At 42.4% G+C, this 26,452-nt stretch overlaps 1 protein-coding gene across 1 annotated transcript in view; it reads left to right on the plus strand.

The window, feature by feature from the left end:
• The window catches only part of CROT (carnitine O-octanoyltransferase), a 46,668-nt gene extending 22,147 nt beyond the window's left edge, over positions 1-24,521 (plus strand). The window contains exons 4-17 of the mRNA XM_069729457.1: positions 1,333-1,514; positions 3,058-3,182; positions 3,532-3,640; positions 4,151-4,244; positions 4,682-4,807; positions 7,673-7,774; positions 12,372-12,455; positions 12,536-12,643; positions 13,144-13,274; positions 13,928-14,051; positions 16,644-16,722; positions 17,228-17,321; positions 19,646-19,765; positions 20,372-24,521. Coding sequence (XP_069585558.1) covers positions 1,333-1,514; positions 3,058-3,182; positions 3,532-3,640; positions 4,151-4,244; positions 4,682-4,807; positions 7,673-7,774; positions 12,372-12,455; positions 12,536-12,643; positions 13,144-13,274; positions 13,928-14,051; positions 16,644-16,722; positions 17,228-17,321; positions 19,646-19,765; positions 20,372-20,492 — 1,599 coding nt within the window. The 3' untranslated portion in view covers positions 20,493-24,521. The remainder of the gene's footprint in view (positions 1-1,332; positions 1,515-3,057; positions 3,183-3,531; positions 3,641-4,150; positions 4,245-4,681; positions 4,808-7,672; positions 7,775-12,371; positions 12,456-12,535; positions 12,644-13,143; positions 13,275-13,927; positions 14,052-16,643; positions 16,723-17,227; positions 17,322-19,645; positions 19,766-20,371) is intronic.
• The last annotated feature ends 1,931 nt before the right edge of the window (positions 24,522-26,452 follow it).

The raw sequence follows: 26,452 nt of genomic DNA on the forward strand, positions 1-26,452 counted from the left end.
GCTGGGATAACCTGGGTGGTTTTTTTTTTTTTTTTTTTTAAATAGAAAACAGCGCCACACTCGTGTTTAGGCAGTGTCCGGTATTGCAACTCATGTAAGTATGACTGAGCTGCAATTATCATTCAATGACCTGTAATCACCCTGTGTCCTGACGAAGGCCGCCAAGTTTTTCTAATCTCATACAAACCTATTTAAATAGTTTCATATATAGAGTCATGGCCAAAAGTGTTGTCACCCTTGAAATTGTTCCAGAAAATGAAGTGTTTCTCCCAAAAAATTAGTGTAATAACACGTTTTATTACACACACGTTTATTTCCTCTCTGTGTATTGGAACAACACAGAATTAAAGGAAAGGCAAATTGGACATAGCGTAAGTTTACACAAAACTCACACAATTCTGGGTAAACAACTTTGTTTTCAAGTATTTGATGCTCGTTCAAACTCACCTGTGGCAAGTAACAGGTGTGAGCAATATGAATTTCACACTTGAAACCCGATAAAAGGGGATAAGTGGACTCAATCTTTGCATTGTGTGTCTGTGTGTGACATACAAAGTATGGAGGACAGAAAGAGGAGGAGAGAACTGTCTGAGGACTTGAGAACAAAAATTGTTGAAAAATAGCAACAATCTCAAAGTTACAAGTCCGTCTCCAGAGATCTTGATGTTCCTTTGTCCTTTTTAAAGGAACAATTTCAAGGGTGCCAATACTTTCGGCCATGACTGTAAACTAGCATTAGGCTCTGTATATTCGAGGAGTATGATACAGCTTCAGTTGTAGATCAGTCGTACACATAGCAATGGTGCCTGATATACCCCAATGATTTACTACAGGGTCTTTCCATGAGCTGTTCCTCTGTTATTCCTCCTGGAACTATGAATTAATTCAGGGCGTACCATTTCCCTGGGGGGGTGTTTGACACTGTCCAATCAGAGTTTGTAGGGAGGGACACGCCTTATCCATTCTTATTCATTCATTCCCAGGTGGAGTAACAGAGGGACGGCACAATAAGGAGTTTGAAGAAAAGGTGATCTAGAATTGGGAATCCACCAAATCAGACAGACCTGCAAGGAAGGGATAATAGTACATGGTATCGGCTTACTCCACGATTTATTTTATTTTTTGTATTTTTTTTTATTTATTTATTTTTAAACAAAAATAAAAAAGCAGACGATGGCTGGACTGAGCCGGGTGTACACGTGTATGGGGAGGCAGGGGATGCGACTTTGGGCCGACCGCTGTGTAAAGTCAATGGAAGCCTTTAGGAATCCTCCGAGCAATAATGGAGCCCGAACATTCCCGCTATTTGTTGCTTTTGTCGCTTTCTTACAGTTGGAGGAATGGTGGCTGAATGCGGCGTATCTGGATGTACGGATGCCATCTCAGCTCAACGTCAACTTTGGCGGCGCTGCCCCTTACCTGGAGCACTACTGGCCTCCAAAAATCGGTACCCACCTGGAACGAGCGAGCGTAGCGACATGGCACACGCTGAAGTTCTGGGACCTCATCAGAAGGTGAGACGCTCCCATCTAGTGAAGTTCTACAAATGTCCTTCGCTCACTCTCCCTGGGTCCAGTGGCGAGTCTTCGCTGCTGCCCGCCATATATGTTATCTGCAGCACTGCTGGCATCACATCACTGCTGGTGTCACATTAACAGCGCTGCCGGTGTGACATTAACAGCGCTGCCGGTGTGACATTAACAGCGCTGCCGGTGTGACATTAACAGCGCTGCCGGTGTCACATTAACAGCGCTGCCGGTGTCACATTAACAGCGCTGCCGGTGTCACATTAACAGCGCTGCCGGTGTCACATTAACAGCGCTGCCGGTGTCACATTAACAGCGCTGCCGGTGTCACATTAACAGCGCTGCCGGTGTCACATTAACAGCGCTGCCGGCGTCACATTAACAGCGCTGCCGGCGTCACATTAACAGCGCTGCCGGTGTCACATTAACAGCGCTGCTGGTGTCACATTAACAGCGCTGCAGACAGTCAGAGCTCTGAGTGGCTCGTGCCGTCCACTCTTGCGGAGCAGCTGTGCTCGCTTATTGCCTGCATCACTGTTAATGTGACATCAGCTCTTCATATAATAACAGATACTGAGGGCAGCATCAGAGACTCAGTGCTGGACCCGGGGAGGGTGAGTTAGGTGTTCTTGTTTTTTTAAACAAACTGTAACCGGGCAGAGGGGTTTCCAAAAAGCAGAAAAACCCTTTTAAAAGGGTTGTCCGGATTTAGAACAGGACATGTGCACAATACCTGGCGATTAAGACAACTCCAGCACCGTCTCACCTCCTGTCTAGACAATGCTCTGTGAGCTAAACCGCATGGACCGATACATTGTAACAATTACCGAGAGCGAATTGTGCAGCCGCTGCTGATGTACCGGTGCAGCAGTTGTCAACGTGACGGTTGCAGAACACATCGGTGACTGTGTCGCACCCGAGCTATCGGTGCCGCTCCCAGGGTCATGTTGGCGGCTTCTGCATCCATCAGACGGGTGACATTTTTATTGATACCCTTTTGAGCGCTTTTTATTTATTTTTTTTCTTGCCTAGAGAGATGCTTTGACTGAAAAACTGGGGATTTTTTTTTTATTTCAGCTCTTTACAGGATTTTCTGTATAGGTCATTTTATTTTATTTTGTTAGACTTTCATGGACTCAGTGATACCACGTATCTTTTTTTTTTTTTTTTTTAAGCCTTGTCTTGTTTTTTTCTTTATAGGGGACGGTGATTCAAACTTTTAGTTTTTTCTTAAATATTTTAAAAAATGATATATATTTATTCATTTTTTAAAATAATGAACATAGAGGCTCAACATAGGCCAAACTATTATGTCGGGGAAAGACTTAATAAATGTCCCTGATTTGTCTGAATGCATTTCCTCGATTATAACGCCATCTAGCCGGTGGTGTAAAGATTTTTTTTTTTTTTTTAATTTCTCCTAATTTTTCTCTTGTCCCACTCTTCGTATAGCAGCCTAATAGCACATCGACCCACACATTATTACACCTTTGCTGATTTTTTTTTTTTCTTTCCCCCTCCCCTTTTACAGGGAGAAGCTGGCCGTTCATAAGGCTCGGACTTCCCCCCTTGATATGTCCCAATTCCGAAATCTATTCAATACCTGCAAAATCCCCGGTGTCACCAGAGATCAAATCTCCAATTTCTTCAAAACCGGTGAGTAGAACTTGATCTGCTGCAGATTTATCCCCCATGTTCAATGGTACAATCTGCTGCAAATCCATGCGGATGATGACTACTCTCTCTCTGGAGGACCCAGTGCTTGTATGTATTACATGGACAGACAAGTGAGCACTGTGTAATACTCTCTTTATCCTTTGGGGGTGCTGAAGAGAAGATGAACACTTCCTGCTGGTTTTCACATTACTGCAGATTGCTGGGACACGCTATTTTCCTACTGGATCATATTCAAAATAAAATTAATAAAAGTAGAAATGTCTTAATCTAAAATGTCTGTAATCTTGTATTTCTTGCATTTTTATAATATTTTTTTCTCTTATTCCAGAATCAGAAGGCAGCTGCCCATCTCACCTGATCGTCATGTGCAGGGGACGGCTGTTCAGCTTCGAAGCGGTTGTCGATGGCCAGATTCTCACTCCTCCAGAAATATTAAGGTACACCTTTTTTAAAAATTTTTTAGAACAATTGTAAAAATGAAGAAAAAAAAAAAAAAAATGTCTTTGCATAATAACATCCTTTAAAAAAATGTATTTTTTTTTTTTGCTCCTGTGCCTCTACGTTCCTGAGATATGGCCTCGTCTTCCCTGTATTGAAATCATAATTTTTTGCAAAATAGGCGTGGTCTTCTAGGAAACGCCCACAGAGATGCGTTGTGGACCCCGCCCACTTCACTGAAAAAACTAGATTTACATACGGGGAGGAGAGGATCATATCTCAGGATCGGAGAGGAGCAGGAACAAAAGACAAACGTCTCCAGAATCAGGAGCACATTTACAGCGGCTTAAACCATAGATATTTATGGCACCTGGCAGGTTCTCTTTACGTGCCCCATCAATGTCAGGTATTATTATAACAGCGAGGTCTTTATAACATGTGCACTCCTGTGGTTCGGACATTCTGGCAGCTTCTGATTTATTTTTTCTGAATTATTCATCTAATTTTAGGCAATTTTCTTACATCGAGAACATTTGCCAGAACGGCCAGGATGGGATAGGACTGTCGGCGCTGACAACAGAGGAGAGGACGCGCTGGGCTATGGTTAGTTGTTTTTTTTGTTGTTGTTTTTGTTTTTTGTTTTCTTCATGAGGCTACGTTCACATTTGCATTGTTGGGCGCAGCGTCGGCGACTCAGCCAACAACGCATGTGCACAACGCTGCGTTTTGCAATGCATGCGTTGTCATACAGAGCAGGAATTTCGGCGCAGGGAAAACGCTACAAGTAGCGTCCTCTGCGCCCTGTTTGTGCGTCTATATGACGCATGCGTCATAAAACGCAGTACAACGCATACCGGCGCATGTCCATGCGCCCCCCATGTTAAAGATACGGGCGCATGACGCATGCGTCGGTATGCGTCGCCGTCGCTGCGCCCACCAACGCAAATGTGAACGCAGCCTTACTTGTGTGTTTTATCTCTTCTCTCTGTTATTTTTTTATCATTGCGCTATCACTGTTGTTTTTTGTTTTGTTTTTTTAGTCTCGTGAACACCTCATTAGCCTTGACCCAAAGAATTTATCCCATCTGGAGCAGATTCAGAGCAGCTTGTTTGTTCAGTCCATTGATGATGAGTGTCCCCACGGCTCGCCTGAGGATTACAGCCAGGTAACCTTTTATAGAACAGGTTGTATCACCATTTCATGCATTTCTCTCCCAAATAGATCATTAGGCAATCAGTATGGCCGCAATGAAATCCAAGTGTCATTTTGAGATCAATGAGGAGGAGGTGAGCTGTGACATCTCCTATTGTGAATGGTGGATCCTGTGTTATCTACTGTATATAGAGGTGTTATCAGTCATTGTACAGGAGGAGGTAAGCTGTGACATCACCTATATATTTTTTTATATATAATTTTCCCTGTATGATGCTAACCAGCTTTGGACAGTCCATGTGGAGGAGGGGCAGTACAGCAGAGCTGACTGTGCTATGAGAGGAGGAAAGCTGATGGAAGGGTTTGTAATGTGACATGGCTAAACTCAGCTGTGCTGCCACTACACCAGCTCAAAGCTGTATTATTTTACACACATCGGGAAACCTAAGCTATTTTGGGGGGGGCATGTTCTTTTCCTCCTATGATTCTGTTTACGATTGGTCAACTTCATACAAGGAGATGAAGTACACGCCCCTGTTATGGACTGGTGGTTTAGGAGCAACATGGGACGAGCTCTGAAGGAGGTGGTACCTGTACTGACCGCAGTTCCTAAGCTTAACACAACACTAGCAGTAGCCGTGGGATGTTCCTGTCACTCCCTAGACACCTCGTCACAGCCGGAGAACTAACTACCCCTAAAGATAGCTTTCCTGTTTCTATCTTGCCTCAGAGAAAATCCCCAACGGATAGACAGCCCCCCACAAATAATGACTGTGAGTGGAGAGGGAAATTACATACGTAGAATGAAACCAGGATGTAGCAAAGGAGGCCAGTCTAGCTAGATAGATAGAACAGGACAGAATACTGTGCGATCAGTATTAAAAAAAACTAGAAAAATCCACACAGTTTACAAAAATCTCCACACCTGACTAAAGGTGTGGAGGGTAAATCTGCTTCCCAGAGCTTCCAGCTTAACTGAATAAATCCATATTGACAAGCTGGACAAAAAACATAGAATGTACAGAACAATTAAGTCCACTACATGTGGACAGAAAAGAGCAAAGCAAGGACTTCTTTGCTGAACTGGTCAGGATATCAGGGAAATCCAAGCAGAGATGTGAATCCAACCAGGAACCATTGACAAGTGGCACTGGCTGAAGGAAAGAGCCAGGCATAAATAGCGAGCAGAAAGACAATCAGTGGAAGCAGCTGCAGACTGCTAAATCCAAGGAGCAGCCACTTACAACCACCGGAGGGAGCCCAAGAGCGGAATTCACAACACGCCCCCAGTGAAAAATATCTGATAACATACACTTGGACTTAAAAGTTAACACATTAGGTTCAAAATACTTTAATTGCTCAGTTAAACATGAATAATTTGGTGACAAGTGCTCTCTTAAGCATGCTGGCCATAGTCAGTGAGAGGATGACACTTTGGACGCCACATATGGTTTAATTTTCAATGCAAGTTTGGATGGTTGTCTCATTTATATCCACTGCAGATTGCTTTTATTGTCAGTACTTTTGAATATATAAAACTTAGTAAGATCTGTGTAGCTTTTCTTTCTTTATAGCCAGACAAGTATTCACAAACTGTATCCCTCACCAAGGGTAAAGTCTAGTGAAGAGATGTGAGGAGGGGGATGCTGCTGCAGTTTTTCACTGATCTGTATATGATACAACACTCACCGTTCCATTAAATTGATAATGGTACAACTGTGCTTTCTGTAAACGTATCATCGTGGTTTATAGGAAACGTAAGATGTGATAGGACTTTGTATTCTATCATCAAGTTTAAAGGGCGCAATTTGCAGTTGATAAAATTAACTCCATTCCTGGAAAGTCGCTGAGTTAAGGGTTACTGTATTAGACTAGGACTACAGAGAAACATAGGATCCAATGTCACGCTACTAAAAGGAGTCTCGGCACAATTTGACTGTTCCAACCACCGGAGCTCGGTGCACCCTTGGTGTAACCGCACAGCTACGTGCACATTCCCACCTACATCTATTTCCTGTAAATCGAGGAGGAGGAATGTGTCAGCAGGATTTACCCTTCACAAATTGTGACCTTATAAGATCTTTCTATACTTCTACTCATTAGTTGTAACGCCTGTTACCTAATAAAAAATACAACTCCATGCAAATGAAGGGTCAAGTGTCCGCAGGGCGAATCTGAACCTGTCCAAGTGTCAGAAATCACACCCTGTTCCCTCGATGCATTCGCACAACATCAACCGACTGCTCAAAATCATCCGATGGTGTCGTAGAGCTGAAAAGCATGCGCAGAGTGTCTGCTCCTGTGTTTGGGGTAATCCGTTTTTGGTCTGCGCATGCATTAGTCCTTAATTTGCTTCAAGGTCATCGGAGGTAGAGCATGCGCAGAAGGGCCAACTCTGCACATGCGCCAGTCCCTAGCTCACTTTGGGATCACCTGGACTAACACAAGTGTGGACCAAAACTGATTAGGGCCACTTCTCTGTGCATGCGCCAGTCTCTAGTGTAATGTCGGATCAATATGGGCAAGCTCGTGTGTCAACAAAAAATGATTGCTTGGCCGGAACACTGATTTTAGGTGTAAGATTTTTGCGCACCCTGTGTATGTAGTTGGTTGCCTTCTCAGCAGTATGGAATGGGCTTAGATAAGTTTGACCACGACTCTGACAGTCCGGATATGTCAAGAAGAAGCGGACATTCTGGTGCAAAGTATTGGCGCAAGATTAGCCACCCGTTAGATGGTGTAAAGTTAGACAAGTGAGATTTCGGTGATTCCTGCTTCAGGACCAGCTTAATAATGACCATTATGTCCTCGGGGATTTAATTTTGTGGTTCGGGTTAGTTTTGGCTAATTAGAATTGTCTGTGTTCTCAATCATGCAGATTACAAAGATGAGCCTGGCGGGAGACCCAACTATACGCTGGGGAGACAAATCCTATAACTCCATCGTATACCGTAATGGTGTGTTGGGATCTAACTGTGATGTAAGTAGAAATATTAGGGTTCATATTCTGGGGTCCTGGCCCAGTCTCTGTTTATCTGTAGACCTTGGGGGTTGTCCAGATTAAATTTGTTAAAATTACTAATGTCTTAAATGTTATTAATTTGCCAAGCGTCCTATGTATAAATAACTCCAATCCTACCCAAAACCCCTCGGATGCTACAGTCGTTAGTGCTTGCTGCACCTAAGCGGTTAGACCGAGAAAAAGAAAGCAAGGACTCAATTTTTCCACTCCCATTAGTGCCCTGGGAACGTGATTGTGGGATGATGATGATGAGTTTCTATGTCAATGAGGGACCTAACGAAGACCCTATGTCTGCCATTTTGCCAGAAGCAGGACATAATGGGATGCCTGTCGATTTTACACCGACAAGCATATTAAATTGCAATAAAGAAGTATAGTACATTATTAAATCGGCAAAGAATTAAAAAGCAGGACTATGAAATATTAAAAAATTGTTATTAAATATTCTAAAAAAAAAAAAAGCTGAAGGCTTCAAAATTCTAAAAATATTTTTACTATTACAATAATGCTTTAATATATCTAAAGTACCGTGCAAGCGCAATATAGAAAAGAAAGTGCACAAAGGCGCCCGAATCATCATTTTGTTCTTATTTAAATTATTATTTTTTTATTTACCGTAACTTTCTTTCTGCACCATTGGATTTTGTGCACCAACAATTCGATGAATTTGGAGCAATGTTTGAAGAATTGTGTAACTTTGAGTAAAATATTGGCACAAAGTTTTTAAAAAATAAAATAAAAAAATTAGACCGTATTTTTGCTCCACTAGGGTACTGGAGTACAATAGCTTGTAAAGTTTGCAACATTTCGAAACGTCTCGAATGATGAATTGGCTAAAAATGTTTGGGACACGGAAATCGCAGCCTCATTGATGAGTGAAGTAAAAAAATGAGTGCTGGAAAAAAAACTAACACAGAAAGCCATAATGAATTTGACGCAAATATAAAAATTCCTAAAAAAAAGCAAAAACAAATAAAATGAAGAATTAGGGCCATATTTGGATCAAAGTAATTGTGCTAAAGTGAGTGCATTTTTTTTATCCTGCACAGTAAATGCAATAGAACAATAAATGGTGCCAAAATTGCTGTTTTTTTGCTATTTTGGCCCCCAGGAATGATCTTATAAATGGTACCATGTAACAAAACCCAACTACCATTTCATCCGTCCTCTCTTCCCATGCAGCGAGTTGCGGTATGATTATTATTATTTATATAGCACCATTGATTCCATGGTGCTGTACATGAGACGGGGATTCATACAAATTACAGATATCACTTGCAATAAGCAAACTAACAATGACAGACTGATACAGAGGGGCGAGGACCCTGCCCTTGCGGGCTTACATTCTACAGGATTATGGGGAAGGAGACAGTAGGTTGAGGGTTGCAGGAGCTCCGGTGTTGGTGAGGCGGTAGCTTCGGTAGTGATGAGGCGGCAGCGGTGTCAGTGCAGGCTGTAGGCTTTCCTGAAGAGGTGGGTTTTCAGGTTCCGTCGGAAGGATCCGAATGTAGTTGATAGTCGGACGTGTTGGGGCAAAGAATTCCAGAGGATGGGGGATATTCGGGAGAAGTCTTGGAGGCGGTTGGATGAGGAGCGAATAAGTGTGGAGGAGAGAAGGAGGTCTTGGGAGGACCGGAGATCACGTGAGGGAAGATATTGGGAGATTAGTTCAGAGATATATGGAGGAGGCAGGTTATGGATGGCTTTGTAGGTCGGTATTAGTAATTTGAACTGGATACACTGAGGGAATGGGAGCCAGTGAAGAGATTTGCAGAGGGGAGAAGCGGAGGAGTAGCGAGGAGAGAGATGAATTAGTCGGGCAGCAGAGTTAAGGATGGACTGGAGAGGTGCAAGGGTGTTAGCAGGGAGGCCACAGAAAAGGATGTTGCAGTAGTCGAGGCGGGAGATGATTAGGGCATGCACAAGTATTTTAGTAGATTGACGGTTGAGGAAAGGACGGATTCTGGAGATATGTTTGAGCTGGAGGCGACAGGAGGTGGAGAGAGCTTGGCTGTGCGGTTTGAAGGACAGGGCAGAGTCAAGGGTTACTCCGAGGCAGCGGACTTCCGGTACAGGCGAAAGCGTTATGTCGTTAATTGCGATAGACAGGTCAGGTAAGGAAGATCTATGAGATGGAGGAAAGATTATGAGTAGTGATGAGCAAATATACTCGTTACTCGAGATTTCCCGAGCACTCTCGGGTGACCTCCGAGTATTTTTTAGTACTCGGAGATTTAGCTTTTATTGCTGCAGCTGAATGATTTACATCTGTTAGCCAGGGTAAGTAAATGTGGGGGTTGCCTGGTTGCTAGGGGATCCCCACATGTAATCAAGCTCCAACAGAGAGAGGGTGGTATGAGGAGGTAGTATGGGAGTGGGAGATGTTGAATGTGCAGTTGGTAAGGTGTGAGGAGATCCAGGATAGGGCGAGGTCTTTGATGCCAATGGAGGAGAGGATCTGTAGTAGGAGGCAGTGGTCAACTGTGTCGAAAGCAGAGGACAGAAAAAAAGAGAAAAAGGAGCCACTATATATATATGCACACCACGGACATATGAAACAACAATAACTCATATAAAGTAACAAGAATTTTTTTGGCAAACCACACAAAGAAAATTTAAAACATAATTAAAAACAATGCATATAAACAACTTGGTCCCTCCGTTATTATAAACATATAGTGTTATAGTACACAATCATATGCCTGCAAAACAATGTAAAGGGAAAACCTATCCCCTTGCTCATGAGGTCAAAATGGGGACATACCCAAAACCTGGACACAAATACTGACTGCCCTGAGCCACCAAACTGATGGAAAAGTGCATGCAAAAGAGCGGAAAACAGTAGCTAACTGCACAATAACATAGTGACCTACAAGCGATCACTCATAACGGACGCATGGGGGAAAAACCCCAAACATGAAATAGGCAGTAAGACAGTGCCCAGTACGATTAGCGGGTTAAATAACTCATAATAGAGCCAAGAGGTGCAGTATTACCCAGAGGAGTAACAGAGGACAAAATCCCCATGTGCAGGCACACCGGAACCAAGGCAACGCGACCCTGGGTAGTATGGGAGTGGGAGATGTTGAATGTGCAGTTGGTAAGGTGTGAGGAGATCCAGGATAGGGCGAGGTCTTTGATGCCAATGGAGGAGAGGATCTGTAGTAGGAGGCAGTGGTCAACTGTGTCGAAAGCAGAGGACAGGTCTAGAAAGGAGGAGTATAGAGTATTGTCCGTTGGCTTTGGCTGTAAGTAGGTCGTTGGTAATTTTGGTCAGGACTGTCTGTTGAGTGATGGGGGCGGAAACCAGATTGTAAATTGTCAAAGAGCAAGAGAGGGTAGAGGTGGGTTTGGATTAAAGGTGCAGTTAGAAGAAAGGAGAAGACCCACTCCTCCACCATGTCTGTTGCCAGGGCGAGGGGTGTGGGTGAAGTGGAGGCCGCCGTAACACAGCACAGCAGAGGAGGCGGTGTCAGAGGGTGTCAGCCATGTTTTTGTGTGGCCGAGGAAGGCAAGCTCGTGAGAGAGAAAAAGGTCATGAATCACATGAAGCTTATTGCAGATTGAGCGGGCATGACAGAGTGCTCCAGAGAGAGGGAGCAGGGGGTGGGCGTCAGGGGCATGGGTTTTATGTTGGAAAGATTGCGGTAGGGAGGGGGTAGTAATGGGAGGCATGAGCTGCGGGGTCCAGGATTGGGAGATATGTCGCCAGCAGTGAGGACAAGAAAAGAAAGAGAGAGCAGGTGGGAGAAAGAGAGTGGCTGGCTTGTTTTATGTGTTATTAGGACAGATTTGAGGTTGAGGAGCAGGTCAGCAGAAGAGGTCAGGTGGGGAGGAAAGAAGGAAGGGGAGATGATTATTTGGTTAGAGGGTGCTGGGGTTTGGGGATAGCGAAGGAGAGTGAGGATTAGTGGAGCAATCACTGTATGGGGATATGTGAACATGATGGAGTAAGATGGGTTAATAGAAAGTGCTTACTCTGCAGACATACCCAAAAGAGATAGATACATAGAGTGGGGTCCTGACTCCTGCCATTGAAATAACTGCCGCCTCACGATACTTTTGCTGCCGGGAGACGTGTGCCTGACCCCACACCCGTGCACCCCTTAGAATGCTACTAAATTTATAGAATTACAGTAAGTAGAGGATCAGGCGAAAGGGATTGTGGGAGCTGATTTGGGATATATTAGCAATGGGCCAACACACCAGGGGAGGTTAGATGATCAAAGGCGCTGGGCCTGGCTGCATCCATATGCTGTTACACCTTGCACCAGATAACATCTCCTGTGACCCCAGCATGGATGCACAGCAGTGAGTACAATGCTACAAATGGATTTGGCAAACATTCAGCAGGCACTATTGTATACCATTAAAGGGAATGTTGCAGGATGATAAGCAGCAGATGACAGCAAGCAGATATTGTACCTATGTGAAGAGAGGAGATGGATGTTAATTCCCAGCCGTTGAAATAACTGCCGCGTCTCGATACTTTTGCTGCCGTGAGACGCGTGCCTGACCATACACACTATGATGCCTTTATGCTCTTATTTTCCAGCACGCGCCTTATGATGCCATGGTGCTGGTGGCATTATGTGACTACATAGACCAGAATATCAAGTCCTGTGAGGGGCGCTGGAAGGTACGCGGCCGATCAGTATCACCGGAGTCGGGTCATTTGGTCCATACAATGTCCATATAATGTCCCCCTTCTCTTCTCAGGGCTCGTCCTCTGTTCGGGACCTTCCCGATCCGGAAGAGTTGGTCTTCACCGTGGATCAGAAGATAATAAATGACATTGCCTCGGCCAAGGCGCAGTATCACACTCAGGTATACACAGGAGATGCTTTTGCCATTCAATGTCAATATATATATTTTATTTTTTCTCCACCTGCTTGATGGGGGATGGGGGGGAGGGCTCTGCTGCTCCAGTTAAAGGGTTGGTTCAGAATTGGAAAACAAAATGCCAGACTTTGGAAAACAGCGCCTACGGGGTTTGTTTGGTAATGCAACTAAGCGCCATACCACCTGCTGAGAGAGGAGGCGCTATTTTTGGACAAAATCAGACTTCTTTTAAAAATTTTGGACAACTGCCTTTGAGATGTGTCTTCTTTGCAGAGTGTAGGCATCTTTGCATGAAAAATTGTGCAGGAACCTTAGTCCATTCATTTTTGGGATTGGTGAGGCTTCTAGTTGAACAGATGATCATTACAGATCTATTAGTGAAAGTCCAAATCGACATGAATAATGTATATTTATTGGTTCACGAGTTCAGTATTTTTCACGTCTTTTCTTTTTTTTTTGGCTTCCATTGTCCGTCATGTTCCCAGGCTTCTGACTTGCAGGTAGCTAATTACGCCTTTACATCTTTCGGGAAGTCACTCGTGAAGAAGAAGAAGCTTCACCCAGACACGTTTGTCCAGCTGTCTCTCCAGTTGGCATTTTACAAACTTCATGGACGGTAAGGGTTAAAATATTAGGAGGACTTCATGTTATTTAGTGCAATTTTCAGTCTTTGAAAACTTTTTAAGGGGTTCTCCTCTTTGGCACTTTGGTTAGTTTGTACCTCTTGGGTCGGGTTCAGATGGTCGTATTTCATGGTCTATCTATGGACTGCGTGTCTAAGATGCTGTGAATCCAGGTCGGGAGACCGGTCATCTTGGGCAGAGCTGCTGAGCTCACTGATTGACTGCAGCGCTGCAGACAATAAAAGACGCAGCGCTGGAGACTTCACGCTGGACCTGGACATTATTATTAAAACATTATTGTTATTACTTTTTTTTTTTTTTTTTTTAAATAAAATGCAGCTGGACGACAGGAATTTTCTGAAGCAGGAAAATCCCTTTAAAGGGAGTATACATTTTTTAGACTATATACACACAGATTATTTTTTTTCTGATCACAAACTAAGTGGAAACTTTTCAAGTCCTCCTAAAAAAAAAAACACAAAAGAACTTGACGGTACTGCTCAGTTTTTGCTTCGAAAACTCTGCAAAAAAAACTTTTAACATATCTTTGGTTAGCTATTTATTTAAAAGAGAAATGCTAAAGAAAAAAAAACGGTAAAATAAAAAAAAACGTATCTCGTCTGTTTTTTTTTTGTCGGTGGCACAGCCCCGGATCCTGCTATGAAACCGCTATGACTAGAATGTTCTATCACGGTCGCACAGAAACCATGAGGCCTTGCACAGTGGAGGCTGTGAATTGGTGCCGGTCCATGCTGGATCCTGCTTCCACAGTAGGTTCTCATTTATGTGCTACACAATTGCCATTAAAGTTTTGGAGCCTATAATGTTGATGTCTTATCATTATGCCATCAGTATCCATCTGGGAGGGTCTGATTCTAGCCAGCCCCACCAATCGGCCAAATAAGGGGATCAGCATTGCTGTGCCTCTATTATTGTTGACCAGGTACAGCACCTTGCATTGTTTAGTGGCATTCTCTGGTACTGTGTTATAGTCCCATTCTAGGGAATAGTACACAGCTGAAGTACCAAGCGCAGCCACACAGACATATACAGCGATGTCCCTGGTACTGTGTCATAGTCCCATTCAAAGGAATAGTACACAGCTGCAGTACCAAGCACAGCTACACAGAAATGTACAGCAATATGTCTGGTATTGCATCATAGTACCATTCAAGAGAATGGTACATAGCATCAGTACCAGGCACAGCTACACAGAAATGTACAGCAATATGCCTGGTATTGCATCATAGTACCATTCTAGAGAATAGTGCATTGCTTCAGTACCAGACACAGCTACACAAAAATGTACAGCAATATGCCTTGTATTGCATCATAGTACCATTCTAGAGAATAGTACATAGCTTCAGTACCAGGCACAGCGACACAAATATGTACAGCAATATGCCTTGTATTGCATCATAGTACCATTCTAGAGAATAGTACATAGCTCGAGTACCAGGCACAGTTACACAGGAATGTACAGCAATATGCCTGGTATTGCATCATAGTACCATTCTAGAGAATAGTACATAGCTTGAGTACCAGGCACCGTTACACAAGAATGTACAGCAATATGCCTTGTATTGCATCATAGTACCATTCTAAAGAATAGTACATAGCTCGAGTACCAGGCACAGTTACACAGGAATGTACAGCAATATGCCTGGTATTGCATCATAGTACCATTCTAGAGAATAGTACATAGCTTGAGTACCAGGCACCGTTACACAAGAATGTACAGCAATATGCCTTGTATTGCATCATAGTACCATTCTAGAGAATAGTACATAGCTTGAGTACCAGGCACAGCTACACAGGAATGTACAGCAATATGTCTGGTATTGCATCATAGTACCATTCAAGAGAATAGTACATAGCTTCAGTACCAGGCACAGTTACACAAGAATGTACAGCAATATGCCTGGTATTGCATCATAGTACCATTCTAGAGAATAGTACATAGCTTCAGTACCAGACACAGCTACACAAAAATGTACAGCAATATGCCTTGTATTGCATCATAGTACCATTCTAGAGAATAGTACATAGCTTGAGTACCAGGCACAGTTACACAAGAATGTACAGCAATATGCCTTGTATTGCATCATAGTACCATTCTAGAGAATAGTACATAGCCTCAGTACCAAGCACAGTTACTCAGGAATGTACAGCAATATGCCTGGTATTGCATCATAGTACCATTCTAGAGAATAGTACATAGCTTGAGTACCAGGCACAGTTACACAGGAATGTACAGCAATATGCCTGGTATTGCATCATAGTACCATTCTAGAGAATAGTACATAGCTTCAGTACCAGGCACAGTTGCACAGGAATGTACAGCAATATGCCTGGTATTGCATCATAGTACCATTCTAGAGAATAGTACATAGCTTCAGTACCAGGCACAGTTACACAGGAATGTACAGCAATATGCCTGGTATTGCATCATAGTACCATTCAAGAGAATAGTACATAGCTTCAGTACCAGGCACAGTTACACAAGAATGTACAGCAATATGCCTGGTATTGCATCATAGTACCATTCTAGAGAATAGTACATAGCTTGAGTACCAGGCACAGCTACACAGGAATGTACAGCAATATGCCTGGTATTGCATCATAGTACCATTCAAGAGAATAGTGCATAGGTTCAGTACCAAGCACAGCTACACAGGAATGTACAGCAATATGCCTGGTATTGCATCATAGTACCATTCTAGAGAATAGTACATAGCTTGAGTACCAGGCACCGTTACACAGGAATGTACAGCAATATGCCTGGCATTGCATCATAGTACCATTCTAGAGAATAGTACATAGGTTCAGTACCAAGCACAGCTACACAGGAATGTACAGCAATATGTCTGGTATTGCATCATAGTACCATTCTAGAGAATAGTACATAGCTTGAGTACCAGGCACAGCTACACAGGAATGTACAGCAATATGTCTGGTATTGCATCATAGTACCATTCTAGAGAATAGTACATAGCTTGAGTACCAGGCACAGCTACACAGGAATGTACAGCAATATGTCTGGTATTGCATCATAGTACCATTCTAGAGAATAGTACATAGCTTGAGTACCAGGCACAGCTACACAGGAATGTACAGCAATATGTCTGGTATTGCATCATAGTACCATTCAAGAGAATAGTACATAGTTTCCGTACCAAGCACAGCTACACAGAAATGTGCAGGAACGAGCCTAGTAGAAAAAGGAGCAATGATGGGGTCACAAAAATCGCACAACAGTCATTTAGGTGATTAATGGGGGGGATTCCAAAATGCTTATTCTCACTTTTTCACATCTTGTTGGAGAAATGTCAGTGTAAATTTTCACAATTGTATTTCTGCAGCGTGCCCAACGCCAAGATATGATGCTAAAGGCATTTGCGAAGCATAACAAGATGATGAATGAATGCCAGCTTGGCAAAGGTAAATGAAATTGTAGAAAAGGGGTTCTGCAGCAGCTCACACTTTCGGATTAGGCACGGGGCGACGTCTCTGTTGCCCGGGATAGGGTGAGGTCCGCTGGTTCTGCTGCGCCTTATGCTAAAACGAGAGGCGTTGCACAACCATGTTCTACCAGTCCTCCTGCATACGACAATGCTGAGAACTGTGTGCTGTTCCAATGTTCTTACCCCGCAACTTGGAGATACAATTGGACTTTTAAAAAGGGCGCATCCCTCGACCCTATGACCATATTAAACAGTCTGTGTAGCAATGACGAGAAGGGTAACTCCCCGTTGTCAAATAACATATTTCCAAGAATAACATAGACTTTAAAGTAACCTTTCACCCTTTTATTGTAACGTCACCATTGAGAAAAAGTTGAGAAAGTTTGTAAATATTTTGCTTTACTGTTTTTGCTCAGATTTCTAGTTATTTCACATACTGCAAATATTTTCTCTGAAATTCCCTTATATCCATATACTTGCAGGATTTGATCGACATCTGCTCGGCCTCCTCCTCATTGCAAAAGAAGAAGGACTTGCCGTCCCAGAACTCTATAATGACCCGGCTTTCACAAAGAGGTGATTATAATATCATTATTGGATTGGCTTCTTATCAATAATAATAATAATAAAAAGGTTGGATAAATATTTAAAAAAAATATCAAAATTCAAATCTCACATTTCCTTTTATAAAAGTACAGAAAAAAAAGCATATTTGGTATTACCGCATATCCCTACAAAAGTCCAACCTATCAAATTGTATAATAAACTAACTTGAATGGTAAACATTATATAAAAATAGAAATCGAAACTCCAGATTTTCTTCTTTTTTTTCTATGGTTGCTGCACACCCTTAAAAAAAAAAATAAAAAATAAAGTAAAAAGCATTATCAAAAGTAGGAAAACATTGTATGTACCAAAAGATTTACTCCCAGATTTTTAGGTGATTGTTATCGCACAGTGAATGTTGTTAACAACAAAACTCTCCCCAAAAAATTCTTTTTTTTTTTAACCATTTTTCTGCAATTGAAATTTTTTTTTCTTTTTTCTTTTTTTTATGCATTTATATGGTAAAATTAAATCGGTCTTATGCAAAACTACAACTCATTCTGCAGAAGAAAGCAATCTTTCATACAGCAATGTCGACTGAAAAATAAAATAGTTACCGTATATACTCGAGTATAAGCCGACCCGAGTATAAGCCGACCCCCCTAATTTTGCCACAAAAAACTGGGAAAACTTATTGACTCGAGTATAAGCCTAGGGTGGAAAATGCAGCAGTTACCGTTACATTTGAAAAATAAAAATAGATACCAATAAAAGTAAAATTAATTGAGACATCAGTAGGTTAAGTGTTTTTTAATATCCATATTGAATCAGGAGCCCCATATAATGCTCCATACAGTTCATGATGGACCCATAAGATGCTCTATATAAAAATGTGCCACATATAATGCTCCATACAGTTCATTATTGCCCCATAGATGCTCCATATAAAGCTGTGCCCCATATACAATGCTCTGCACCGTTCATTATTGCCCCATAGCTGTGCCATATAGTGCTCTGCACCGTTCATTATTGTCCCATAGCTGTGCCATATAGTGCTCTGCACCGTTCATTATTGCCCCATAGGTGTGCCATATAGTGCTCTGCACCGTTCATTATTGTCCCATAACTGTGCCATATGGTGCTCTGCACCGTTCATTATTGCCCCAAAGCTGTGCCATATAGTGCTCTGCACCGTTCATTATTGCCCCAAAGCTGTGCCATATAGTGCTCTGCACCGTTCATATTTCCCCTTAGCTGTGCCATATAGTGCTCTGCACCGTTCATTATTGTCCCATAGCTGTGCCATATAGTGCTCTGCACCGTTCATTTTTGTCCCATAGCTGTGCCATATAGTGCTCTGCACCGTTCATTATTGTCCCATAGCTGTGCCATATAGTGCTCTGCACCGTTCATATTTCCCCATAGCTGTGCCATATAGTGCTCTGCACCGTTCATTTTTGTCCCATAGCTGTGCCCCATATAGTGCTCTGCACCGTTCATATTTCCCCATAGATGCTCCACATATATCTGTGCCATTGCTGCTGCTGCTGCTGCAATAAAAAAATAAAAAAAAAGCCATACTCACCTTTCTTGCTTGCAGCTCCCAGTGTCCGGTCCCGGCGTCTCTCCGCACTGACTGATCAGACAGAGGGCGCCGCGCACACTATATGCGTCATCGCGCCCTCTGACCTGCACAGTCAGTGCAGATAGACGCTGGGAAGATGGAGCGGCGCCCGGCGTGTGGATCGTGGACAGGTAAATATGCGATACTTACCTGCACCCGGCGTCCCGCTCCTTCCCCCGGACAGCTGGTCTTCGGTGCCGCAGCCTCTTCCTCTATCAGTGGTCACCGTTACCGCTGATTAGAGAAATTAATATGCGGCTCCGCCCCTATGGGAGTGGAGTCCATATTCATTTCTCTAATGAGCGGTCCCACGTGACCGCTGAACAGGGGAACAGCTGCGGCACCCGAAGACCGTGGGACGGCAGGGGGAGCGCCAGGATCGCTGGAAGCAGGTAAGTATGCCTCAGCGCCCTCACCCCCTCACCTGCCGACCCTGCCACCCATCGTGACTCGAGTATAAGCCGAGAGGGGCACTTTCAGCCCAAAAATTTGGGCTGAAAATCTCGGCTTATACTCGAGTATATACGGTATGTATCTTGGAAGGACGGGAGGAAAAACAAAAATGTTAGAAATTAAACTGGTCACGGTTGAAATGGGTTAAACCCTGCAGTCATTGCATTGTGTGTTACAAAGTAAATTGATAAATGTCCCTTAAGGCACATTGTATTGTCATTTTGCTCCGAATACACCCATCTGATATCTTCACTATGTGTCCTTGATGTGATCCCAGTGGAGGTGGCGGCAACTTTGTCCTTTCCACGAGTCTCATTGGCTACACAAATGTCCACGGAGCTGTAGTTCCTATGGTAAAAGATGGATACGGCTTTTTCTACAGAATCCGAGATGACAGGTATGTCTTCAATTATTTCTAATGTTTCTGTTTTTAAAAAAGAAAATGATTTATTAAAATTAGGTTTTTGTGTTAAATGTGTTTGTGAAACAATTTTTTTTTTTTCACAATCTTTATTAAAAATAAAAAATATTGCAATTCTAACACCGGCCACTAGGACTCTTTTAGACTCTAACTTCCTGTTGTTTCAGGAAACAACACATGAATATTAGCAGCAATGCAGAGAACCAGACCCTATCCTCTGTATTGTAGCTTCTAATGAGGGTGTGCAAAAGTCATTGGGGGTTAGCTGTGACATCGACTTTTGTGATTGGTGGATCCAATGTTATCAGTCATTGTGACCCTGCCTCTGATAATAATGAGCCTACTGAAAATTCTTCCTAAAAGTACAGGAAATAGGAGTCTAAAAAAGCTCCAGTGTTTTACATCGGAAGACACCTTAAAAAAGTGGCAAGCACTTTTTTTTTTCTGTTTACTCCATGTGGACATATCACTATGCTGAATCCCTAGAATGTTTTGGGGTTTTTCCCCTTATTTCCTCTTAGCTTTCCAAAGAACTATTAACAGCTTTCTTTTTTTTTTTTATTATTATTTTTGATGTCTCAGGTTTGTTGTAGCCTGCAGTGCCTGGAAGTCCAGCCCCGAAACCGATGCCGAAAAGCTGGTCCGGACCGTGTTCCAGAACTTCCATGACATGGTGCAGCTGATGGTCAGCGCTCAGCTGTAGTCGATGACGACCATGCGCCTGGGGGCTTTTTAACTTTCCATTATCACATAAAATGCAGATATAGGTTTTAGCACAATGTTTACAAATCCTCGGTCTGAGTTTCGGGGTCCGTGCAGGGGCTGCGATTTCCGATCCCGAAAATAACAGCCTGATGTATATACATGAGGACGTTGTGTTCAGTTCGGTCCAGAAGCCGCAGTCCGTACATGGACCTTTAAAACTTGGACTTGTGAAGCCGTTCTTACCGGTATACGTGAACCTGCCACACACAGTCCTACAGACAGAGCCGACCTCAGTGTCCTCCATATTTAAAGGGGAGTTCCCCCCAAAAAAAATCATCTTTTTTTTCATACCATTTGACTTTTTAAAAGGAGTTGACCCCCATCATTTATCAGCTATCCTGTGATATTTGTTTATGGAGTATTAGGGTCTAGGGGGCTAATAAAAGCAGTGGCTAGATTTCGGGGATGTAGCGCAGATCTACTGTGCACCAATCAAGTAGAATTGAAGTCCACGGCCATCATGGATTTTAGTGGGCGCAAGGTCATACTTTAACTCTCCTGCAACATGAGAACAGGTAATTCCACTCCCATTTAAAGGGGTTGTTCACATGATAAATGATAACTTGCTGGGGGTCCGGCCGATTGGACATCCACCAATCCCAAGAACGGGACTCTATTATGGTGCCATCTCCAAATGGCGTGACGGAGCACAGACATGCCACTAGTCCATTCAGAGCCCCTTTCTCCAGATTGCTGAGGGTCCGAGCAGTCATTCTTAGCGTTAAGCAAGATATCTCCTGTATAACCTGTGTATAGGTAATAATTTGCCTATTTGGGACAACCCCTTTTAACTTTACATCGGCACCCTTCAGTATGTCCCACCTCATTGAGCCAGAGGGGGACTATTCGTTATGGTTTCCACCCCACCCATCACTATTACACTGATTTACCCACAATGGAGCGGCTCTGTCTGTATCATGACAGAAAAAAGACAAACGACCAATGCAAAAACGGGTCCTAAAAAAAAAAAAAAAAGCATTAACCAATGCAGAGTGCTCAACGCAAAAGCAATGCAATGTCATAAGAAACCCATAAAGACTTCATCAGTCATCCGTTTTATCACTTACCCCGAGAGCACGGGATTTTTTGGGGTTTTGTTAATTTTTATGTTTTACTTTTATTTAGAGATGATGATGATTCGCTTGGGAGGAAGTTAGATGCTATTGATGCCGTCCATTGCTGGGTTATACTGTGTACAACAAGAAAATTCTGGGCTTACAAGGTGTTATAGAGAGAAATTTAATATACAGAATGTGATTATTATTGACTCAAAATTTTTGCACTTGAGATTTTAAAACCACAAAAAAAAAACTTTTAAAAAATTATTGTAATTAATCCTGAGCAGTATTTCTTATATATTTACCCTTTTAATGAGGCTCCAATCATCCATTAGGGTCACCGGGATAGAGAAACTATTTGAATGCACTTTGGTGGATGAACGAATTTAGAAGTACATTTTTACTTTAAAGAAGACCTGCCGTCAGTGCAGAATTCTCAGTTTTTGCTCTCTTTCCTCTTTTTTTTATTCACGCTGCTCCCCTGAGTTTTCCATTGTTTTTATATGGTTCCAGAGATGCGAGTCTCTTTATGTACTGCTAGTTTTTTTAACTTTTTTTCAAAGGGGTGGTGCTTACAGATCCTCGGGGGAGTGTCTTTAGACTGCGCTGCATAATTACCTGTAAGTACTGCTTCTTTGATAAAGACAATAACAGTTGGCACCAAATGAAAAGGCCCAGGAAACCGGAGCTGTGGTATGTTCCTGCACGGTCAGACACGGCCATTACACAGTACACAGCAGGGGCTCATGTATAAGATTATCTCAGCACAGGAAGATTTTATATAAACATATCCAATTGTGGAAATTATTATTATTCCAAGATCTATTGATTTGAAATCTAATTTCTTTGTGGGACAATCCCTTTAAAAAAAAAAAAAAAGCGCAATAGTCCAAACGTGTATATCGGTAGAGGGGAGGCGGAGATTTCTAATGAATTAATAAGCAAAATCCTTATTAATTTTGGATTATTTAGTCAAGACCTGCATGGCTGCCGCCTGCAGTGTAGTGTTCCTTTAACATGCTAAAAAGTAATTTTGCCAGTAAATCATAAAAATAAACCGTTCATAGTGTAGAATAATAATAAATACACCCCCGCGGTCAGGTGTGACACTTTTGGCCTATTATAACCACTAGTGGTCGCGATACACCGTCACATAAGGCCTCATCTCTCAGGTACACCGTGGCCATGTTGCCCATAGCAACTAGTCAGTCGAGCCTCCATTTTCTAAAATAGATGTTACATTACAGAAGTGAAATCTATTCTGTGTTTATGGGCAACAAACCCACGTATTCTGCCACCACATTGATACACGACGCCCATTATGTCGTACTGTAATACATTGTTTTGCAGATTTTAAGTACGTAAAAGTTGCACCGAATACATAACGTGTGAGCCCGGCCTATACAACTTCTCCTTCTTTGGACAAACTATAGTCATTTAAATAGGCTCCATGATAATAAGGTGATCAGTAATTGCCCTCCGTACTGGACTTTACTCCTTGCGATCAGTAGCGATTTATGGAGTAGTAAGTGTCTCATTTTCCTACAGTGCCACCACTGGACAAATGAAGCATTACACATCAATGGCTTGCCTGTGGACAGGACAGGTCCTCCACAGCCAGAGACGCTCCTTGTAACCGCTCTACGCTCTTGCCGAGAGATGCGGATCCTGAACAGAGGATTCCCCCTCGTTATTACCACATAATTCTCCGTTACATTTCAAAATGGCACACTTGTTTGTTTTCTATGGAGAAAACAACCACTGCTAAATCCGCGATTGTCACAGTAGTATCCTATATGTGAGGATTTACCACAGTAAGAACCCGTTATATACAGTATCCGATCATGTCAGAGATTGTAGGGGTGACCTAAAAAAAAAAAGCCCTTAAGCTCTAAAATGTAGAGATTAAGTTATAGGCCTAAAGCCTGAGGTTGCACTACTGAGATATTCTGAAGACCATATGTTCTCCTCGAAATTTTACAGTCAACCATATCATGGACCCAATTCTTGACATACAATCAAGTGGTCTAGTCAGAAAGGAGCCTGGTTCCTACCAATTTGCTTCAAATTGAGGTGTTTCGACATGAAAATGAGACGGTTTGTTTTAGTTTTCAATAGAATCATGTACAAAAAAAAGAGTAAGTATATTGGATGGATGATAAATGTGTGGCCGCTGAGGGATCTGCTGCTGAAACCCCCACCGATTTCAGTGAGCCTAAAAGTCTTTTTGTGAATGGAGTGGTAATAAGCAAGCGCCCCCCCAATGGAGTGTTAATAAGCAAGTGCCACCCCCCCATTCTCTGTCCTCCGTAGTACAGACGGCAGAGAATGGACTTCAATCCAATATTGCGGCCAGCATGCAGCCAGCGGGTAAGGAGAGGGTGAATCAAACACCCAAAAACTCCACCCATATGACCGAAAACCGATCCCGCCAAATTCAGGTGACAGGTTCCCTTTCATCTCCTACTTTTCTCATCGCTTTTCAAATTTGTGATAATAGATGTTGAAAAAAAATTAAAAATTACTGAAGAAAAAAATAGCACATTTCACACTAGAAGGAGGAAGATTTATATCTCGTGTCTTCATGACAGAAATCAGAATGTTTTCCTCAGAGCCTCAGTAGTGCAGTCTCGGGCCTCGGGCCTGTAGCTTCTACCGTCGAATGCAAGATGTGAAATGAGCATTTTTCTAATTCTTAACGTTAGGAGGTTAAGAGACCTCATCTTCAAGATGTTGTGTAGACCACATATTGAACGGATCGATGACTGCACCTATGACTTTCACACTGAATGTATTTTTCTCTGTGCTTCCAACCTCAGTGCTGCTTTCCAGGATCTGGCCTTGTCGCCACTATGACTGTACTGTTATTAATAAGAATTTTAACATAGAAAATAAAGCATTTAAACACAGTGTTGCCGTCGCCTCTCTCCGCCACATGCTGCGTGTAAAATTATATATATAATTTATTACAGTACTGTGCAAAGATTTTAGGCAGGTGTGGAATATATGGTTTAACCTCTTCACCCCGAAAACCTCTTATCACCTTCCTGACCAGGCCATTTTTTTCAATTCCGACCACTGTCACTTTATGAGGTAGTAACTCTGTAACGCTTCAACAGATCCTAGTAATTCTGTGTTCTCATGACATATTGTACTTCATTAGAGTGCTAAAATTTCTTTGATATGACTTGCGTTTATTTGTGAAAATATCTTAAATCTGGCGAAAATATGCAAAATTTTAGCAATTTTCAAACTTTTCATTTTTATTTCCTTATTTCAGAGAGTTATGCCACACAAAATAATTAATAAATAGCGTTTCCCACATGTCTCCTTTACGTCAGCACAATTTGTGAAATATAATTTTTTTTTTTTGTTATAAGTGTTAAAAGTTGACCAGCGATTTCTCATTTTTCAAACAAAATTCACGAAACCAAATGTGATGTGGTCCCTACAAAAAAATAGTCGCTTTGAGAGGCTTATATGACGGAAAATACCCAAAAGTGACACCGTTCTAAAAACTGCACCCCTCAAGGTGTTCAACACCCCCTTCAAGAAGCTTGTTAACTCTTCAGGTTGCTTCACAGGAATCAATGGAATGTGGAAGGAAAAAATGAACATATTTTCGCCAGGACAACAGGAAAAACTTGACCACAAAGTTTGTTTAGCAATTTCTTCTGAATATGCCGATACCGCATAAGTGGGGGAAAATCCCTGTTTGGGCGCATGGTAGAACACGGAAGGGAAAGAGCGCCATTTGACTTTTTGAATGTATGATTTGGTGGAATAATTATCGGACGCCATGTCACAACTGGAGAGCCCCTGATGTGCCTAAACAGTGGAAACCCCTAACAAGTGACCTCATTTTGGAAACTAGACCCTTCATGTAACTTGTATAGATTTGTGGTGACCACCTTGAACCCCCCAGGCGCTTCACAGAAGTTTATAATATTGAACCTTGAAAATAAAAAACAAAATCACTTTTTTCCCACAAAAATATTTTTAGTCCCAAATTTTGCATTTTCACAATGGTAACAGGAGAAATTGCACCATAAAATTTGTTTAGCAATTTTTCCAGAGGACGCTGATACCCCATATGTGGAGAAAAATTACTGTTTCTGCGCACGGCATGGCTCGGAAGGGAAATGGTAACGTTTTGGAACATAGATTTTGATGGAATGTTCTTCAGGTGTCATGTCGCGTTTGGAGAACCCCTGATATGCCTAAGCAGTGGAAACCCCCCACAAAGTGACCCTATTTTCAAAACTAGACCCCTCAAGGAGTTTATCTAGATGTCTGGTAAGTACCTTGAACTCCCAGGTGCTATACAGAAGTTAATAACGTTCAGCCATGAAAATAAAAACACAGTTTTTCCCACAAAAATGTTTTTAGCCCCAAATTTTTTATTTTAACAAGGTTAAGAGGTGAAAATGGACCCCAAAATTTGTTGCGCAATTTATCTAGAGTACACCAATACTCCATATGTGGCTGTACAGGATTGCTTAGCCAGCAAGACGTAGGAGGAACGGAGCGCTATTTTCCTCCTGGAGCGCAGATTTTGCTAGAATAGTGTGCGGACTCCAGATACAGAGCCACAAAGTGCTGGAAAAACAGAATTATCCCCCCATCTCTCAAGTGACTCAATTTTAGAAATTATACCCTTTGGGAATTTATCTACAGCTGTAGTGATGATTTTGACTCCATGGGTGTTTTCCAGAAACAAGCAGTAGTGGATGATACCTATTGTCAATGGTGGATCCTGTGTTACCTACTGTATATAGAGGTGTGATATTCAGGGTCAGACATATAATTGCTGCAACCTCTGCAGCCTCACCGGGGCCCA

This window comes from Ranitomeya imitator, chromosome 6 (genome assembly GCF_032444005.1).
Source record: "Ranitomeya imitator isolate aRanImi1 chromosome 6, aRanImi1.pri, whole genome shotgun sequence".
Classification (NCBI taxonomy): Eukaryota; Metazoa; Chordata; class Amphibia; order Anura; family Dendrobatidae; genus Ranitomeya; species Ranitomeya imitator.